Source organism: Vulpes lagopus, chromosome 15, assembly GCF_018345385.1.
Source record: "Vulpes lagopus strain Blue_001 chromosome 15, ASM1834538v1, whole genome shotgun sequence".
Classification (NCBI taxonomy): Eukaryota; Metazoa; Chordata; class Mammalia; order Carnivora; family Canidae; genus Vulpes; species Vulpes lagopus.
This window is the reverse complement of record NC_054838.1, coordinates 24200161-24216786: the sequence shown is the minus strand read 5'-3', so window position 1 is coordinate 24216786 and position 16626 is coordinate 24200161. Positions and strand designations below refer to the sequence as shown.

At 49.7% G+C, this 16626-nt stretch overlaps 1 protein-coding gene across 2 annotated transcripts in view; it reads right to left on the bottom strand.

Annotated features, from left to right (window-relative positions):
- Nucleotides 1-7474, bottom strand: part of ATG16L2 (autophagy related 16 like 2) — a 35294-nt gene extending 27820 nt beyond the window's left edge. The window contains exon 1 of one of the 2 annotated variants that reach the window (XM_041730770.1): nt 6559-7474. In XM_041730770.1, coding sequence (XP_041586704.1) covers nt 6559-6649 — 91 coding nt within the window. In that variant the 5' untranslated portion in view covers nt 6650-7474. The remainder of the gene's footprint in view (nt 1-6558) is intronic. The other variant, XM_041730773.1, reaches the window with a different exon arrangement.
- Nucleotides 7475-16626: the final 9152 nt, after the last annotated feature.

Genomic DNA, 16626 nt, shown 5'->3' with positions numbered 1-16626 from the left:
ATTAGGGAAATGCCAATCAAAATCATAATGAGATAGCACTATACACCTACTAGGATGGCTATAATAAAATTCTAAAAAATAAGTGGAAAATAACAAACATTGGCAAGAATGTGGAGAAACTGGAACCTTCCTGCTTTGGGGCAGCTGCTGTGCAAAACAGTTTTACAGTTTCTCAAAATATTAAACATAAGGGGTGCCTGGGTGGCACAGTCCATTGAGCATCCAACTCTTGGTTTCAGCTCAGGTTGTGATATCAGGGTCATGGGATGAGCCCTGCGTCAGGCTCCAGGTTTTGCTTAAGACTCTCCCTCTGCTCTTCCCTTGTGCTCTCTCTCTCTCTCTCTCTTTCAAATAAATTAATTAATTAAAAAAAAAAAACTACCATCTGAACCAGCAATTCCACTCCTAGGTATATATCCACAAGAACTGGAACCAAGGACTTGCTTACATACCTATGTATACATAGTAACATTATTCACAATAGTCAAAAGGTAGAAACAACTCAAGTTGAATGGATAAACAAAATGTGGTATTTACATACTAGGAAATATTATTCAGCCATAAAAAGGAATGAAGTTCTGATATGTACTGCAACACGAACCTTGGAAATGTAGACTATGTGAAATAAGCTATATAAACAAGGACAAATATTATATGATTCTACTTACATGAAATAGAAAAAGGCAAATTCATGGAGACAGAAAGATTAAAGGTTGGTTACCAGGGGCTGCGGAGATGGAAGAATGGGGAATTACTGCTTAATGTTTGCAGAATTTCTGTTTGAGATGATGAAACAGTTTTGGAAATAGTAGTGATGGTTGCATAACACTATGAATGTCGTTATACCACTGAACTGCACACAACGGTTAAAATAGGGGCAGGGCAGCCCTGGTGGTGCAGCGGTTTAACGCCGCCTGCAGCCGGGGGTGTGATCCTGGAGATCTAGGATCGAGTCCCACATCCGGCTTCCTGCATGGAGCCTGCTTCTCCCTCTGCCTGTGTCTCTGCCTCTCTCCTCGCTCTCTCTGAATGAATAAATGGATGAATCTTTAAAAAATAATAAAATAAAATAATAAAATAAAATGGGGGCACCTGGTGGCTCAGTCAGTAGAGCATCTGGCTCTTGATTTCAGCTCAGGCCATGATCTCAGGGTCGTGAGTTCCAGCCCCACGTGGAGCCCCATGTCAGGCTCCGCACTCAGCCCAGAGTTTGCTTGAGATTCTAACCCTCTGCTTTCTCTCAAATAAATAAAATCTTTTATTTTTTTTTTTTAATTTTTATTTATTTATGATAGTCACACAGAGAGAGAGAGAGGCAGAGACACAGGCAGAGGGAGAAGCAGGCCCCATGCACCGGGAGCCCGACGTGGGATTCGATCCCGGGTCTCCAGGATCGCGCCCTGGGCCAACAGCAGGCACCAAACCATTGCGCCACCCAGGGATCCCTAAATAAAATCTTTTAAAAAATGTATATATAAAATTTTAAAAATAAAAATGGTAAAAAAATAAAAAATGGTTAAAATAATATTTTTGTATATATATTTTATCACAATAAACAAACTCTAAAAATAAACTAAAATAAAAATAAAGGACACAAAGCAAAAAGATAAGCAATAGATGAGGAGAAAATACTTGCAACATGTATATCAAATTAGTAAAATCTAGAAGATATAAAAAAAATTCCAGGAGTGCCTGGGTGGCTCTGTCAGTAAGTGCCTGCCTTCAAGTGTCTGCCTTCAACTTAGGTCATGATCCTGGGGTCCTGGGATCAGCCCCAATTTTCCACTGTCTGCTCAGTGGGGAGCCTGCTTCTCCCTCTCCCCCTCTGTCTGCCGCTCCCCCTGCTTGTGTGCTCTTTGTCAAATAAATAAATAAAATCTTTTTTAAAAAATAAAATAAATGAAAATAAATAAAAATTCCACAAGTCAACTAAGGGACAGAAAACTCAATATAAAAGTTTAACGGACAATGACTATTTATTCATTCATTAGAGACACAGAGAGAGAGAGAGGGAGGCAGAGACACAAGCAGAGGGAGGAGCAGGCTCCATGCCAGGACCCCGATGCAAAACTTGATCCCGGGACTCCAAGATCAGGCCATGGGCCGAAGGCAGGCACTAAACCACTGAGCCACCCAGGGATCCTGAAACGGACAATGACTCTTATCAGAAGAAGAAAAACAAATGGTCCACAAAAACTAAAACTATACATAACAGGGGAACTGTAAGTTAAAGTATGAAGGAAATGTCATTTTTCACTCATCACATTGGCAAAAATTAAGAAATTAGGGGCACTTGGGTGGCTCAGTCAGTTAAGCATCACACGCTTGGTTTGGGCTCTGGTCACCATCTCACCGTCTCAAAATCCAGCCTCAAGGTGGGCTGTGCACAGCAGGGAGTCTGCTTGAAAATTCTCTCCATCTGCTCCTCCCCCAACTCATGCTCTCTCTCTCTCTCTCAAAGAGAGAAATAAGCCTTTATAAAGAAAGAAGTTAATATTCAGAGTTGGTGAAGGTATGGGACATTGGAGCCATCATTCCTCTGGTGGGAGTGCAGATAGTCTAACGTCTTGGGAGAGCACCTGGGCCACATAATACACACACACCCACACACCCTTGGACAGGGCTGTTGTACTCCAATGTAGGATAGGCTGAATGGCTACATATGTCATGGCATATCCACAAGATGGAATTCAATGCAATCCAAAGGAGGAGCCAGATAGGTATTTCCTAACATTGAAAATATATGTCTGAAAGACTTCATAATGCTTCTTATAATCCAACAGATTTATTTTTTTTCTACTGTTTGTTTTGTTCCTAAGTGAGAGAAAAAGTTCAGACTGCAATTTGCAAGCAGTTTTCACAAATGACGCCTGTGGGAATGGGTTGGCTTTATTCTTGGTACATGGAAAGCCAAATGGAATATGATCATCACATCTTTTTAAAATTTTTTCTAGATGTGGCTTTGCAATCATAATGACATCTGGATGTACTGTGTATGAATTTTGATTGGATAAATGCAAGAATTTGTTAATCATCTTGAGGCAAAATTACAGGTGTGTTTTTTTGAATATTTTATTTTTAAGTAATCTCTATACCCAAGTTGAGTTTCAAACTCACAACCGTGAGGTCAAGAGTGGCATGTTCCACAAATGAGACATCAGGCACCCTTATGGTTTATTTTTATGTTTCTCTTTATTATTTTTTTTAAAAAATTTATTCTTTCATTCATGAGAGAGACAGAGACATAGGCAGAGGGAGAAGCAAGCTCCCTGCGGGGAGCCCGATGTGGGACTCCATCCCAGGATCCTGGGATCATGACCTGAGCCAAAGGCAGACGCTCAACCACCAAGCTACCCAGGCGTCCCTTTATGCTTCTCTTCAAATAGTTGCTTATGTCTATAACCCAATGGCTTACCAAAGATTATAAATTAGAAAATAAAAAGAACTAAAAATGAGGAGCACCTGGCTGGCTCAGTCAGGGGAGCATGAGACTCTTCTTTTTTTTTTTTTTTTTAAGATTTTTATTTATTTATTCATGAGAGACAGAGAGAGAAAGGCAGAGACACAGGCAGAGGGAGAAGCAGGCTCCATGAAGGGAGCCCAACGTGGGACTCAATCCTGGGTCTCCAGGATCAGGCCCTGGGCTGAAGGTGGCGCTAAACTGCTGAGCCACCCGGGCTGCCGGAGACTCTTATTTTCTAAGAGGTCACATGAAAATGAAGGAGAGAAACACAAACTTCTTTGGCAGATGAGATACGGCAGAAGTAGGGTGGCAGGAAGTGGCAAGAGGGTCCTTCATAAGGAAGTTAAATCCTCAAGATGTTGAAGTATGTTTGGCTTCAGATGGGTTCAAGAAAAAAAACAGGCACAGCCCTAGAGGAAGCTTCCTCCCACAGTACTCACCTTCCTTCCCAGTGAAGGCAGGTGGCTGTGAAATTCCCAAGGCATTTGAAGGGACTAGTGACTGGAGGGGGTAGAGATACCAACTGGAAAGGCTTCAAGGGAAGGGACCATAGGAGAAGAAGGAGAAGGAGGAGACAGTTGGGAAGACAGTGGGGTCTTCTCTACGGCCTCATTGAGGGGCCGCCCTTTATTGAAGGGCCAGGGACAAGGGACAGAGTAATTCAGGCCCAGTTTTTATCTGCACCTCCCTCCATACCTCCCAACTTTCTAAGATTTTAGGATGCTGACCTATGTGAAATGCAGCTGATTCAGTGTGATGCAGTTTTGAGGAGATATCTGATGCAGGTGAGGAGTGTCCCCACCCATCTTCTTGTCAGAGGTATTCAGAGCCTAGTTCTTAACTTGAACACAGCAGTGAGGAGTGGTTTCAAAACGGAAACCGAAACCAGAAGCAGATGTCCCAGAAGAAGGAGAAATTCTTGAGCTGGAGGGTTTTTTTTTTTTGGGGGGGGGGGGGGATCATCAGCATATGGATGGAAGTGAATGGGGTCATCCAAAGAGTATGCAATGAAGAGGGGGCTTGTTGCAGCATCTGGAGAACTGTATTTCAGGGTGTCCTAGCCCAATCAGCCGAAGACCACCAGAGACAAACCCATAGTCCAACGAAGTCAGGTTTATTGACCCATGCTATGAGGAAGACAATACACCAGAGGAACCACAGGGTGTCTCACCAAACACAAAAGAGAGAGTCATCATAGGATTTGAGAGAGACATAGCAGTAGGTGAAATTTCAATGAAGCAATATTCTGATGGCTCAAAGCAAGATAGAGCTATGTGTAAAGGGGCCAACACCCACTGCTACGTGGAGGCAGGGGCCTATCTCCTTAGAAACAATAAAGTTTAAAAAGATGTGATTTTGGGGGATCCCTGGGGGATCTCTCTATATATATATCATGAATAAATAAATAAAATCTTAAAAAAAAAAAAGATGTGATATCTTATGTTCAGAAATCCCTTATCTGAATCTCTGCATCTGGGTTGTAAATCTTGTCCATTTAGTGAGTTAGATACTCCAGGCAGAAGTTTCATTCTTACTTACAGAATTTCAAACAGCAAAATTCCTGATAGTCTATGATTTTTTATTTTTTTAAAAAAGATTTTATTTATTTATTCATGAGAATACACAGAGAAATGAGAAAGAGGCAGAGACATAGGCAGAGGGAGAAGCAGGCTCCATGCAGGGAGCCTGACGTGGGACTGGATCCCAGGTCTCCAGGATCAGGCCCTGGGCTGAAGGTGGCGCTAAACCACTGAGCCACTCGGGCAGCCCAGTCTATGATTTTAGAAAACAAAGTTGCTCAGTGGGTAAGAAAGAGGTAGTTACCCAAAGGAGGGGATTGTTATGACATTTTATAGCTGCAGTATGTCCTTGGGAAAAATAGTATCTTCTGTTAATTTTGCAGCTGACTTATCTCTGTCTGTTATTCTGGCCTGTTAAATAGCAGGGTAGACTTTTACAGTCCCAACTAATGTTTAGGTTTCCAAAGCACAAACAATGGAAGAGGAATCTGAATGAGTAGGCAGCAAGAAAATCTAAATTGTAAGTTTCATAAAGCAGGAGGGTGATTATTGGTGTTGAATGCTGCTAAAAGGTCTGCTACTATCCAATACAGTAACAACCAGGTGATTTAAATTTTAATTCAAAGTGATAATTGCAGGACTGCCTTTCTGGCTAAGTCTGTAGAGCATCCGGCTCTTGATCGCAGAGCTTGAGTGTGAGTTCCACTTAGTTATAGAGATTACTTAAAAAAAAAAAAAAAAAAAATGGTGGGAAGGTGGGAGAGCCTGGCTGGCTCAGTCGGTGGAGCATGCAACTCTTGATCTCAGGGTGTGAGTTGAGCCCCATATTCATTGTAGAAATTACTTAAGAATAGGATCTTTTAAAGCTGTATTTAGGGGCAGCCCTGGTGGCTCAGCGGTTTAGCGCCGCCTGCAGCCCAGGGTGTGATCCTGGAGACCCTGGGTGGGGTCTCCCTGCATGGAGCCTGCTTCTCCCTCTGCCTGTGTCTCTGCCTCTCTCTTTCTCTCTCTCTGTGTCTCTCATGAATAAATAAATAAGATCTTTAAAAAAAATAAAGCTGCATTTAGTTAATTGTTTGGAGGGGGAGGAGCAGGGGAATAGGAAGAGAGAATTTTAAGCAGGCTCCCACTGAGCAGGAGGCAGGCTCTTACTACCTTGAGATCATGACCTGAGCCAAAAAAGTCAAGAGTCCCAGGCTCAACCCACTGAGCCACTCAGGCGCCCCGAAAAGTAATTTAAAAAAAAAAGTAATTATATTAAACTTAAATTATTTTTAAATTAATTAAATAAAAATTGTTATTCCTCCATGGCACTTAGTCACATGCCAAGTGTTTGCGCTAGTTTGTGGCTACCATAGTCACAGGGCAGATACGGAGCATTCCCATCATCACAGAAAGTTCACTGACCAGCAGTGAGAGAAGTGGAAGTCCCCGACGGGGGTGACCCCTAAGTGCAGTCTTCCAGGAGTGATGGGACTGGAAGCCCTATGCGAGGTGCAGACAGTAGTGAGTAGTAGTCTTTCTAAAACCCAATCCTAAGCACTATTCTCCTATAATGGCTACTGTGTAACTCACGCGTGCCTGGAGCCCACAAGCCTCCGGCCACCGGGCGCTCCTGCTTCAGCGCATCTCCTTGCTCCCGCAAACCCTGGTCGCCAAACTCCATCCCCCAGCATGCCCCGAGCTGTCTTCAGCGACTCTGGCTCTTTTGGCTTCTGGGAAATGTAGTTTTTAAAGTGTTTCAACTCCAGAAGGGTTCTAGGCTTAAACTACGACTCCCATAAGGCAGCGCGCGGGTCTCGGCGGTCCACTGCGCCGTGTCCGCCATGTCTGCCGTGACGGATATCAGAGCTGACTACCGAGGTTTAGCGGTGCGGAGTGGGGGCTGAGATGCTGGAATCTCCAGAAAAGAAGGATAGCAGCCGCGCGGGGCCTCTTCCTGCCACTTCTCAAATCTCCGCCGCTTTGCGGCTGCGGGGTTGCCTCACCCAGAGTGGGACGCATGGGGGCGCCAGGGAACCCTTGTGACCGGACTGCCACAACCGCTACCGAGGCGCGTCCTACTGAGAGCAGCCTAGGCCATTGGACGGCCCCTGGCGGCAGGCGCACGCGCAAAGGCTGGCCCTCGCGGCGCCTGTAAACACCGAAGAGCGCCTGCGCTAACGGAGCGTCTCGGGATCAACACGTGGGGGCGCCTCGGCGAAGAGAACAGTGAAATAAGGGGTAGCCTAAAGGTTTTGCGTTCTTTCTGTTGTCCTTTTTATTATGGTTTATCAAGCACAGACCCCTTCATCGCCTCCCTTATTTTGATTCTCGTAGTAGGGTGGTGGGTTTTGTGCGTGTTTTGGTGTAATGACATTCTACTAATTTCACTGCAGGGTTTTTACAAATGGGACAACAGGTCAGAGAAAGTCACACAGCCAGAGTCCTAGCATAATAGAGTGTGACAGGTGAGGGGGGTAGTGCTAAGGGGCTAGACCCTGGATGGGGAGGAGTGGGAGGACCTGGGGCTTCGTTTCAGAGCCTTGCAGGAATTGGACATTTGGGTGACCAGCTGGGGCCAGTGGCAGCTGGACTGGCTGGATGATGAGGAGAGGGAGTGATGCTCACTGAGCTGAGGCTGTAGGAGCCACTGTCCCTGCCAGGTGGAGCGGCCAGGTGGTACCCCAGGCATAGCATCCCACCCACCAGCATCAGGCAGCTGCCCACACAGAGAAGTGAAGGTTTCTCTGTCCCTTGTCGGGGTGGAGCTGGGCTCTTCCCAGCTGTTTCTCTCTGCAGTGCTTGCTCTTAGAGGTTCTGGGGATAGGTGCATGGAGGGCCTGGGAAACTCAGTTCTAGTTGCAGACGGAGCCTTCTCAGGTGAGTCATGAAAGGCAAATGTTTGTAGAACTAGACATCCAAGATTCTTCTCACTTTCAAGGATCTAGTTCTCTGGGAGAGAACTGCAGAGAACTGCAGCCCCGGGTCTGCTCATCTCCAAGATACTTCCCCTCCATGCCCTGGGAGCCTGTGGTTCTGGAGGGGGTCGGGGACAATGGGAACCCACATCCCCATTTCCTCCTCTGGCACTGAGAACCTGGCCGTGAACAAGAACCTCAAAGAGTGTTTACACCTCCACATACAACATACTTTAACACTTATCTGTTTTCAGCAGGGGCAACAGGCTAAAGGAGAAAAGGACTCTGTAAGGACACACAAGGAGTTGAGGTAGAACTGAACTAGGATAGGGATCTTTCCATTACACTGCAGTGAGCAAACGACTTCATCAAACATTTATTGAGTGTCTAATGTATACTGAGAACAACTACCTTGGGGTAGCAAACAGAAGCCAGGATTGCAGTCAGACCTGGCTTTTAATCAGTCTTCAAAGTGACTGTTACCCTGGGTGAGTCATAACCTCTGAGCCTCAAGTTGTCTGTAAAGTGGCAGTAGTAAGACTTATCCAGGGTGTAACTATGAATTAAATAAGCTATAAGCTGTTTAGCATATAGAACACCACCAGGCACATGGCACACGCTCAGTAAACATTAGCCACTGTTGTTACTCATAAGTGCAGGTTGAGAGTCAGGCAGGAGGAGAGAAGCTGCAGCCCCGGGTCTGCTCATCTCCAAGATACTTCCCCTCCATACCCTGGGAGCCTGTGGTTCTGGAGGGGGTCAGGGGACGATGGGAACCCACATCCCCATTTCCTCCTCTGGCACTGAGAACCTGGCCGTGAACAAGAACCTCAAAGAGTGTTTACACCTCCACATACAACATGATTCCCTTCCCTACAATCCGGGATCCAGAGTTAAGGTGATTCTTGCTCAAAGCTACACATTACATACAGCCCTGGACAGTCAGACCAGAACCAAACCCCACAGTCTTAACTCCTTCAGAGTTTGGGGTCTTGCACAACCTTTCCTCCCTGACTGGCAGGGGCTTGACCTGTGTTTCCCTTGATCAAAGCAAGAACTGGAGGGCTAGGAGGGGCCTGGGCAAGCCTGATATCAGGTACCCTGCCCCCAGCCCAGCCTGTTAGATGATAGAGGCCTGATCCAGTGGTCATTTCAACTCTGGCCCAAGGCTCCACAGTGGAGGTCTCCTTCAAACCCCTTATTTAAAGAGGAGGAAAGAAAAACCCAGAGAGGCCAAGAACTCACCAAAAGCCCCACAGTAAGGTAGGAGTGAGTCTGGACCAGAACTCAGGTCTCCTGATATTATTAGATCAGGGCTCTGGCTGGCAATCAATTTGGAGCTGGTAGAGCTTGGCTCCATCTCTCCCTCCCAATGCCCCCTCAGCCCTGCTGGACCAGCCCCAACACTGCCACCTGGGTGGGCTCTGGTTGGGGAGTGGCAGGGTGGAGGTGGGTGCCTGGAGAGGGAAGGGGAGGCAGAGTAGAGGACCTGGTCAGAGACAAGCCCAGGGCTGACCTGGGGCAGGTGTGCCAGGGAAGCTCTTCTTGGTGTGGCGGCTGCTGCAAGATTCTAGGGCCGTTTTCATCAGTCTGAGGCAGCAGAGGATAAAAATACCGTGGGAGCACACTCCTGGAGGAGGGGAGCAAAGCAGATTCAGGAATGAGTCACAGAACCCAGTCCTAAATTTAGAAGGTGCTGAAGGAGGCAACCTCCCCCAGGGGAGCACCGTGGAGATGCCCGCTGACCCAGGGACCCAGGGACCCAGGGTGGGGGGTAGTGGCTGGCAGCAGCTGCCTGCACAGCCTTGCCCTGTGATGAGAAAATAGACATTTTAAGTTGCTGCTTAGGCATTTTACTGTACGACAGCCCTGCTCACACCAGGGTCTGGACGTTTAGATGAGGACCTCAACTTAGGATTCCCACCACAAATTCCTGCTTTGCTCTTCCTGGTTATTTAAAATGACCACTCAGAGTCGAGCCCATGAATAATCTAGTGACCTCAACCCTGACCACCTTATAAGTAATAGGTTCTTGCTAGCCTGCTCTCTTGTCTCCTGCTTGCCAAAGAAAAGGATGGAGGATTGCCCTTTCCCTGGCTCACTGGGCCCTTTCTGGGATCTGAAAGTAAATCTTGTGACCCAACTTCCTTTGTATGAGTATATTGAAACCGTGCCTTCAATCAAAAGGGGCCCAGGGTTTTCACTTTCCCAGAGTGGGAATTCAGATCCCGAGGGAGCTACCAGGCAACCCTGTGTGGGTGGCTCATGCCTCCTCATTCAGCAGATCATAATCTACATATTCTTGACACACCAGCTCCAAGTTTTCTAACACATGCCCCATGAAAGTAGAGCCTGTCCGAGGCCTGTTCTACCTATGGATTTTGACCCCAGAATGAACCCCAAGCCAAGACAGACCCTTCAGCCCCATTCCCAGACAGAGTTCCTAGTTGATTGGGGAGTGGCAGGGTGGAGGTGGCCTTCCCCACATCAACCCTTCCTGTGGTCCTGAGAACCAGCCCTTGGAGTGTGGACATCTCGGTCTATCCGGCCTGCTGCCTGGTCATAGCCAGGGTCCCCATGTCCTGCTGCTGTCCTAGTGTATAGCTATCAGACACTGCAGAGGCGGATCTGTGGATGCAAGGAGCTAATGTCATTGAGCAAAGGCCTCCCAAAGGAGACCAATCCAGGTCTTTGCCAGCTGTTTCGGGATGGGAGTGAAGATGGGAGACAAATTGTCATAGTGCTCACCTCTGCTTCATTCCCAACCCCCAGGCTCCAGATGAACCTAGGCGGCTTCTTTTCCTCATGTCAGAAGAGAGGGGCCTTCAGGTCAAGGAACAAAGGAACAAAGATGCAGGAAAGAGGTCATGCCTTGGGGAGAGATGTCAGACCTCAGGGGAAGGTGGAAGGGGGCTCAGGAGCTGTGGCACTTATTGAACACTCATTGCTTGCCAGGCACTGTGCTAAGAACGCCACATGCATGAACTCACTTCATCTCCATTGCAATGATGGAGACCCTACTAATCCACCCATTTTAGAAATGGGAGAACTGAGATGCAGAGGGGTTCAGTAACTTGTTCTCCATTGCACAGTAAAAGGTTTTAAGCCAGACAGCCTGGCTCCCTGGCTCCCTGGCTCAAGCTCTAAGCCATCATGCCAGACTGCTGAGCAGGTATGTCACTGCATCTGCCCTGCTTCCTCTCCCATCCTCCCTCCTCACCCTCCAGTCCCTGCACCTAGTGCTCTGGGAGCTGCCCTCTGGACCTGTGGGGTCTTGCTGCCCAGGGTACCCCCAGGCTTGGTGGAAGGAGGAGCCCAATCATACCCCCACACCATGTAGGACTTCACAATATACAGAGCCCCTGGGCTGCCCTCAGCCTGTCGGGGGTGGGGAATTGTGTGCTATAACCACTTTGACAGGATAACAGGCCTAAAAGGTGCCCAGGGTAGGTAGAGTCTGGAGTAGAACCCTGGGGACACCCTCTATGGGAGGGCCCTAGACCCAGATGGCCGTGCCCACCTCTGCACACTGAGTCCCCTTCCTGAAGATGTCAATTGGGCACTGCCGCCTGCAGGAACCCAGTTCGATTGCTGGGTCAATGCAATCTTCCAAATGCCCTGGAATTTCCTGCCAGAGGCTCCTGATCCATCTGTCTGACCCTAGGCCCTACACGAGGCTCTGCGCTCAGGCCCACAGCAGTGGGGGTAGAGGCGCCCTTGTGTGTCTTCAGGAAGGACAAAGTTGTCTGGCCCTTCTACCAAGGTAAGGAATCCAGTACTGGGACGAGAGCCCCTTTCCTGGCAGCCCACACAACTTCTTTCTTTTGGTTTCTTCTTATTTTTTGATCTGAAAGCTGGGCCCTCAGCATCCTGACTCCAGATAGTTTCTACCTCCTGGAACTAGAGGGCCTCTGGGGAGCGCTTAGGATCACCCTTTGGATGGTGGGAAGGGGTTATGACTTTTCCTGAGTGGGGAGGCTCTTCTAATAGGCCTGCCTGGGGAACTGGGACCTGTCCAGGGACATAGCCTGGCCCATGTATAATATAACTTCCCCCACACCCCTTCTGTCCCACACCCAGGGGACCTCCGCAAGGACACCAAGGATGGCTTCTGTTTCTTGGTGAGCCTTATTTTCTTCATCTGTCAAATGGAGCTCATGGTCCCAGTCTGGCCTTCTACCTAAAGTTATAAAAGTCAAATAAAATGAGTGTGGAGGATTCTTACTCTGGCCCAGTGCCCCTTCACAGAGAGGCTGTGTGTGTGTGTGTGTGTGTGTGTGTGTGTGTGAGCACACATGCATGCACATGTAACCACTGTGACTCCCTGGGTGCTGTCCGTGCATCCCTAGGCAGGCCAGGGACTGAGGTCTGGGGAGGACTAATGTGCCACTGGGCAGAGCTCCGAGGCTTTAGGCTGTGGTTGTGGCAGGGCCTCAGGTCACAGGTTGCCAGATGACGCAAATATTGGGGGCATACTTATGCTAAAAATGATTCTTTGCTAATCTGGAAATCAGATTTCACTAGGTGTCCTGTGTTTTATCTGGCAACTCTACTTCGGTGCTCTGGGTGACCTGGTGGGCCCCAGGGTGTGTCTCTGTGCCGGTCTGGCCAAGCAGGAGACTGAGATGCTGTGTGCTTGTGTGGGACTGTGACAAGACACTGGTGTGATGGTATGTGGCTATGACAGTGTCACCAGGAGAAGCCAGGATGTGGGTGATTGCCAGTAAGCTCTCTGTGACTCCCTCAGGCTCCAGCTGCTTCCTCAGGGCAGGGTTTGTTTGGGCTGTTTGCGTAGTGAGGCCCAGCAGGGGTAGAGACCCACCCTGGGCAAACACTTAGATCCGGCTCCAGGTGGGACTAGTATGCCTATTGCCTATTGCCACCTGCTGAGAGACTACTGTAAAGGAGGTTCCCTCTTAAGGCGGAGCCAGCCCTGGGGGGCCTCAGAGCGCTCTGTCCTGGGCCCTTCCAGAGGGGCCTCTGGAACCACCTCTCTACTCAGCTGCTTCCTGGTGACATCACACAGGTCACTGGCCAGTCTTCTAGAACAGTGCCCCCAGGACACTCCCTCGTTGCCCTGGGCAACCTGAGAATTTCTCCACCCAAACTGGCAGGCCAGGTTACCCCTAAGGAGGGGGTGGGGGGAGAAGGGGCCAGGGGGGGCCTTCTCCTCATCTCCCAGAGGGGAGATCAGGGCAGCCATCCGTCTGTCTGTCTGACTAGATGGTGAGTAGGAGGGAGCACCCATGAGCAAGTCAAAACTTGGGGGTCCCTCATTGTCCAGGAAACTGGGGAGGGTGGAGGGCCTAGGCAGAGGTTGAATTTTAAAACAGAGAGAATGGTGACTGTTGCCAATATCACCCCCAGGGGGATGACAGGGGTGACATATAACAGGGAGTAGGGATGAAGCCTTGGGTTAAGAGAAGGGAGACCTAGGTTCTTATCTCTGCTTTGTCCCTGCTAGCTGGGCCTTTGTTTCCCTGTCTGTACAGTGAGGGGCTGTGGACAGATGACATTAGTCTGAGGATCTTTATTTCTGATGGGGACACAGTGAGGGAATTTGAGGGGAGTGTTAGGGACCAGGTCATGGTCACTGACCCCTGTTCCAATTACTGTCAGAGGGCGGTGAGCAAAGTCCAGTGTGAATCTCCGAATAACCCACTGCTCCCATTCCAGGAATCATAGTCCTGAGGTCCTAGAGGTCCCCATAGGAGTTCTGACTTCTTTGTGACTCAGGGGTGTCCCTGTGCCTCTCAGGGCCTCAGCTGCTCTCTCTAGGAGGGGCATGTGTAAACCCCAGCACTTGCCCAGTGCCTGAGCTAATGATTCCTCATGTTCCCATGACACCTCTCAGTTTGCTAAGCACCTTCTCCTCATACAAGCTCCTGCCTTCCACACCCACTCTGACTCCTGCTCAGTGATACCCCATCCTGGGGCTTGGGATCCAGACAAGAGCCAGACCTGGGCTGTGCCTTGGGGGCCCAAAGAAATACCTCAATCCACTTCTGGTGGAGAGGGCCCTAGGGCTGGGGCAGGGGGCTGCAAGTGGCAGAGCAGGAGTATGCCTTGCCAACCTTTACTACTGTTTAATCTTTCATGAGAATCTTAACCACCATCATATCAAGATGTTAACACTTTTTTGTTGGAAACATGCCATTTTTGGACAGTATATCTCTCTACCTCCCCTCCCAGTTGCATTTTTGGTTATTTGGGGGTGAAACTGCTACATGTACAACTCTTTTCATTGCAATAATTCTCAGAGAGTAGGTATTTTTCTTTCAGATGAAAAAACAGGATTAGAGAGGACCTGTCACCTGCCCCTGGTCACACAGTTAGGAAATAGTGTAACTTGGATTGGACCCCAGGTCCACAGGCCCTTCACACTGTCAGGCTATGGGAAGCTGGGGTGGCCAAGTTCTAGAACTCCTCTCCAGACTCCTCCCCTAGGTACCCTCTCCCAGCCCTCTTGGGCTCACTGTTCTGCCCTTAGGCAGACAGGGCCGTCCTCTCTGGCTAAGAGGTATTTGGCAGTCATGTTTGGGAGGCTGTCATAAATCCCTGAGCCAAAGATGCCTGAATTTTGGGGGGCGTAAGGGAGGAATTGCAAGGGCAAATGATGAGTGATCCTGCCCATCCACTGACTAGTTAGCCAGGCCTAGCCATCCAAGTAGGGGTAGTAGGCCTCTTTCTTCTTCTGACTCAAGACCCAAAAGATTCATTCTTAGTTAATCTACTTGGTTTCTGCCATCTGTACCTCCCTGAGTTTATGTCTCTCTGACTGGCAGCTGCCCGTTTGCCCTTGCTGCTGCCACCCCTGGACTGGGGGATGGGCATGAAAGGTTTACTGCCCTGGTGCCTGCTGTCTGCTGAAATGTTATTGGGGCCCTAGGAAGGCAGGATCCACCAGGCTGGTGTTCCCATCTCTTTTCTTTATGATAGATCCCGGAGGTTACAGGTCACAAAGGCGGCTCTGTGAACTCTTCTTTGGGTCTCCCACCAGCCTGGGTGTGAGGCTGTCAGATAAAACCACTGGGGCCGGGGGAGGGGCAGTGACCTGCGTAGAGCTGGGGTGTATACAGAGGAGTTACGTAGCAGAGAACCATAGCCCTGGCCTTCTGAGCTCAGAGCCAGCTCCCCTGCCACTCAGTCCCACACATTTAAAGAATTTGGATTAGAAAGGGTGGGAGTAATTATCTGACTATGCTACCCACATACTGGGGATCTAAGGTGAGCACACCTCATGGGGACCTGCAACTCAGTTTACAGGATTTACTTTGCAGAATATCCCTTGAGGTCACCTGCCATCATGGCTCCATGCTCAGCCCCAATTTGCTTGTAAAATTGGGCCTGATTCACAAAGTGCTTGGAGCAATAACCACTATAGGAAGAAACACTTCTATCTGTGAACCCACTATGACTACTCCTCATCTTTCTCCAGCACCTTTAAGGAAAGCGATTCCATCCCAGAGCTCTAGGATGGTGAGCCTAGGAGGTTATACATTCTGATTCCTTCATTCTACAGATGGGAGGCTAAGGCCCAGAGAGGATGGAGCAGAGCAGAGAAAGGAACCCTGGGGTGGGAGGAGGCTGAGACCTGGGTACTGTATAGGATGGCCATGTACTCACTGTGTGACACTGGGCAAGCTAGCTGCCTATCTATGTGAGCTCCCATGGGCCCCCCTGCCCCTCTGTGGTCAAGGGCTACTTGCTGGTGTGAGTGAATGCTCAGCCTTGGGCCATCTGCCACACTCATTCTGGCCTGGCTTCAGAGAAGTTGAACCATTGACCTCAGTTCTCTAAAAGTAGCTTCAGGCAGAGCTGGCACTAGGACCCAGGGGCCAGATGTCAACCTCCCAGGCTGGAGGGGGTGGCTAGAGTGCTGGTGGAGGTATCTCTTTCCACCCCCCCACCCCCCCCAACCCCCGCACCGCGGCTTTGGAGCTCTGGCCAGCTCTGCCAGCGGAGGGACAGAGGCTCTTGAAAACCTAGTCTAGTCCATGGGAGGTGTGTGGTCAGGTGCTTGGGTGCTCAGGACAGGTGGTGGCAGACAATGGTCAGTGTCCTGGGCTGGAGGGGGTCCTGGTTAAAGCTCCCAGCCTCGAGTGACTGGAGAGATGTTGCCCAAGCCTAGTCAGTCTGTGAACCTTGAGGCTAGTGGGTTCTATCAACTTCCGCCCGGTTTGCGAACCTCACTGGGAACTGGGTTAGAAGTGTGTAGGCTTGACGTGCCTCGTGGTTGGTGGGGGATGCAAGCTTCGGCAGCTCTGAGTTGCTTTTGATTGTGGCGGGGGTGTGTACCCCTGTTTGGGTCTCTGGAGTGCCGTGCGGGGGTGTCTCTGGGATGTCTAGGGAAAGCGTGCCCGTGTGTAAGTAGGTTGTTGCAGGGGTGTATAGCTGTGAGTATGGGAGGGGGGATGGAGAGAAGGGGCTCACAATTAACTTCCAGAATCCCTCCTCAAACACCTCAGGGCCCCTCCTCCCAAAGTCCACCCTCACTTGGCCCCTTTCGGCCCCGACCCCAACCGCGGGTTGAGGACTAGCGCTCCCCAGGCCAAGACCCCTCCCGGGGCGGGCGGGGGCGGGCGCTAGGACCCTGCGGGGCGGGGCGGGGCGGGGCTCTGAGCTCCGTCAGCTGTACCTCCGCAGCCTGGAAAATACCAAGCCCCGGGGAGCGGAGCCCCCGAGCCCCGAGCCTAGCCCGGAGGGAGGGAGGAGGGAGGGGGGAGAAGGGAGGGGGCGCGCG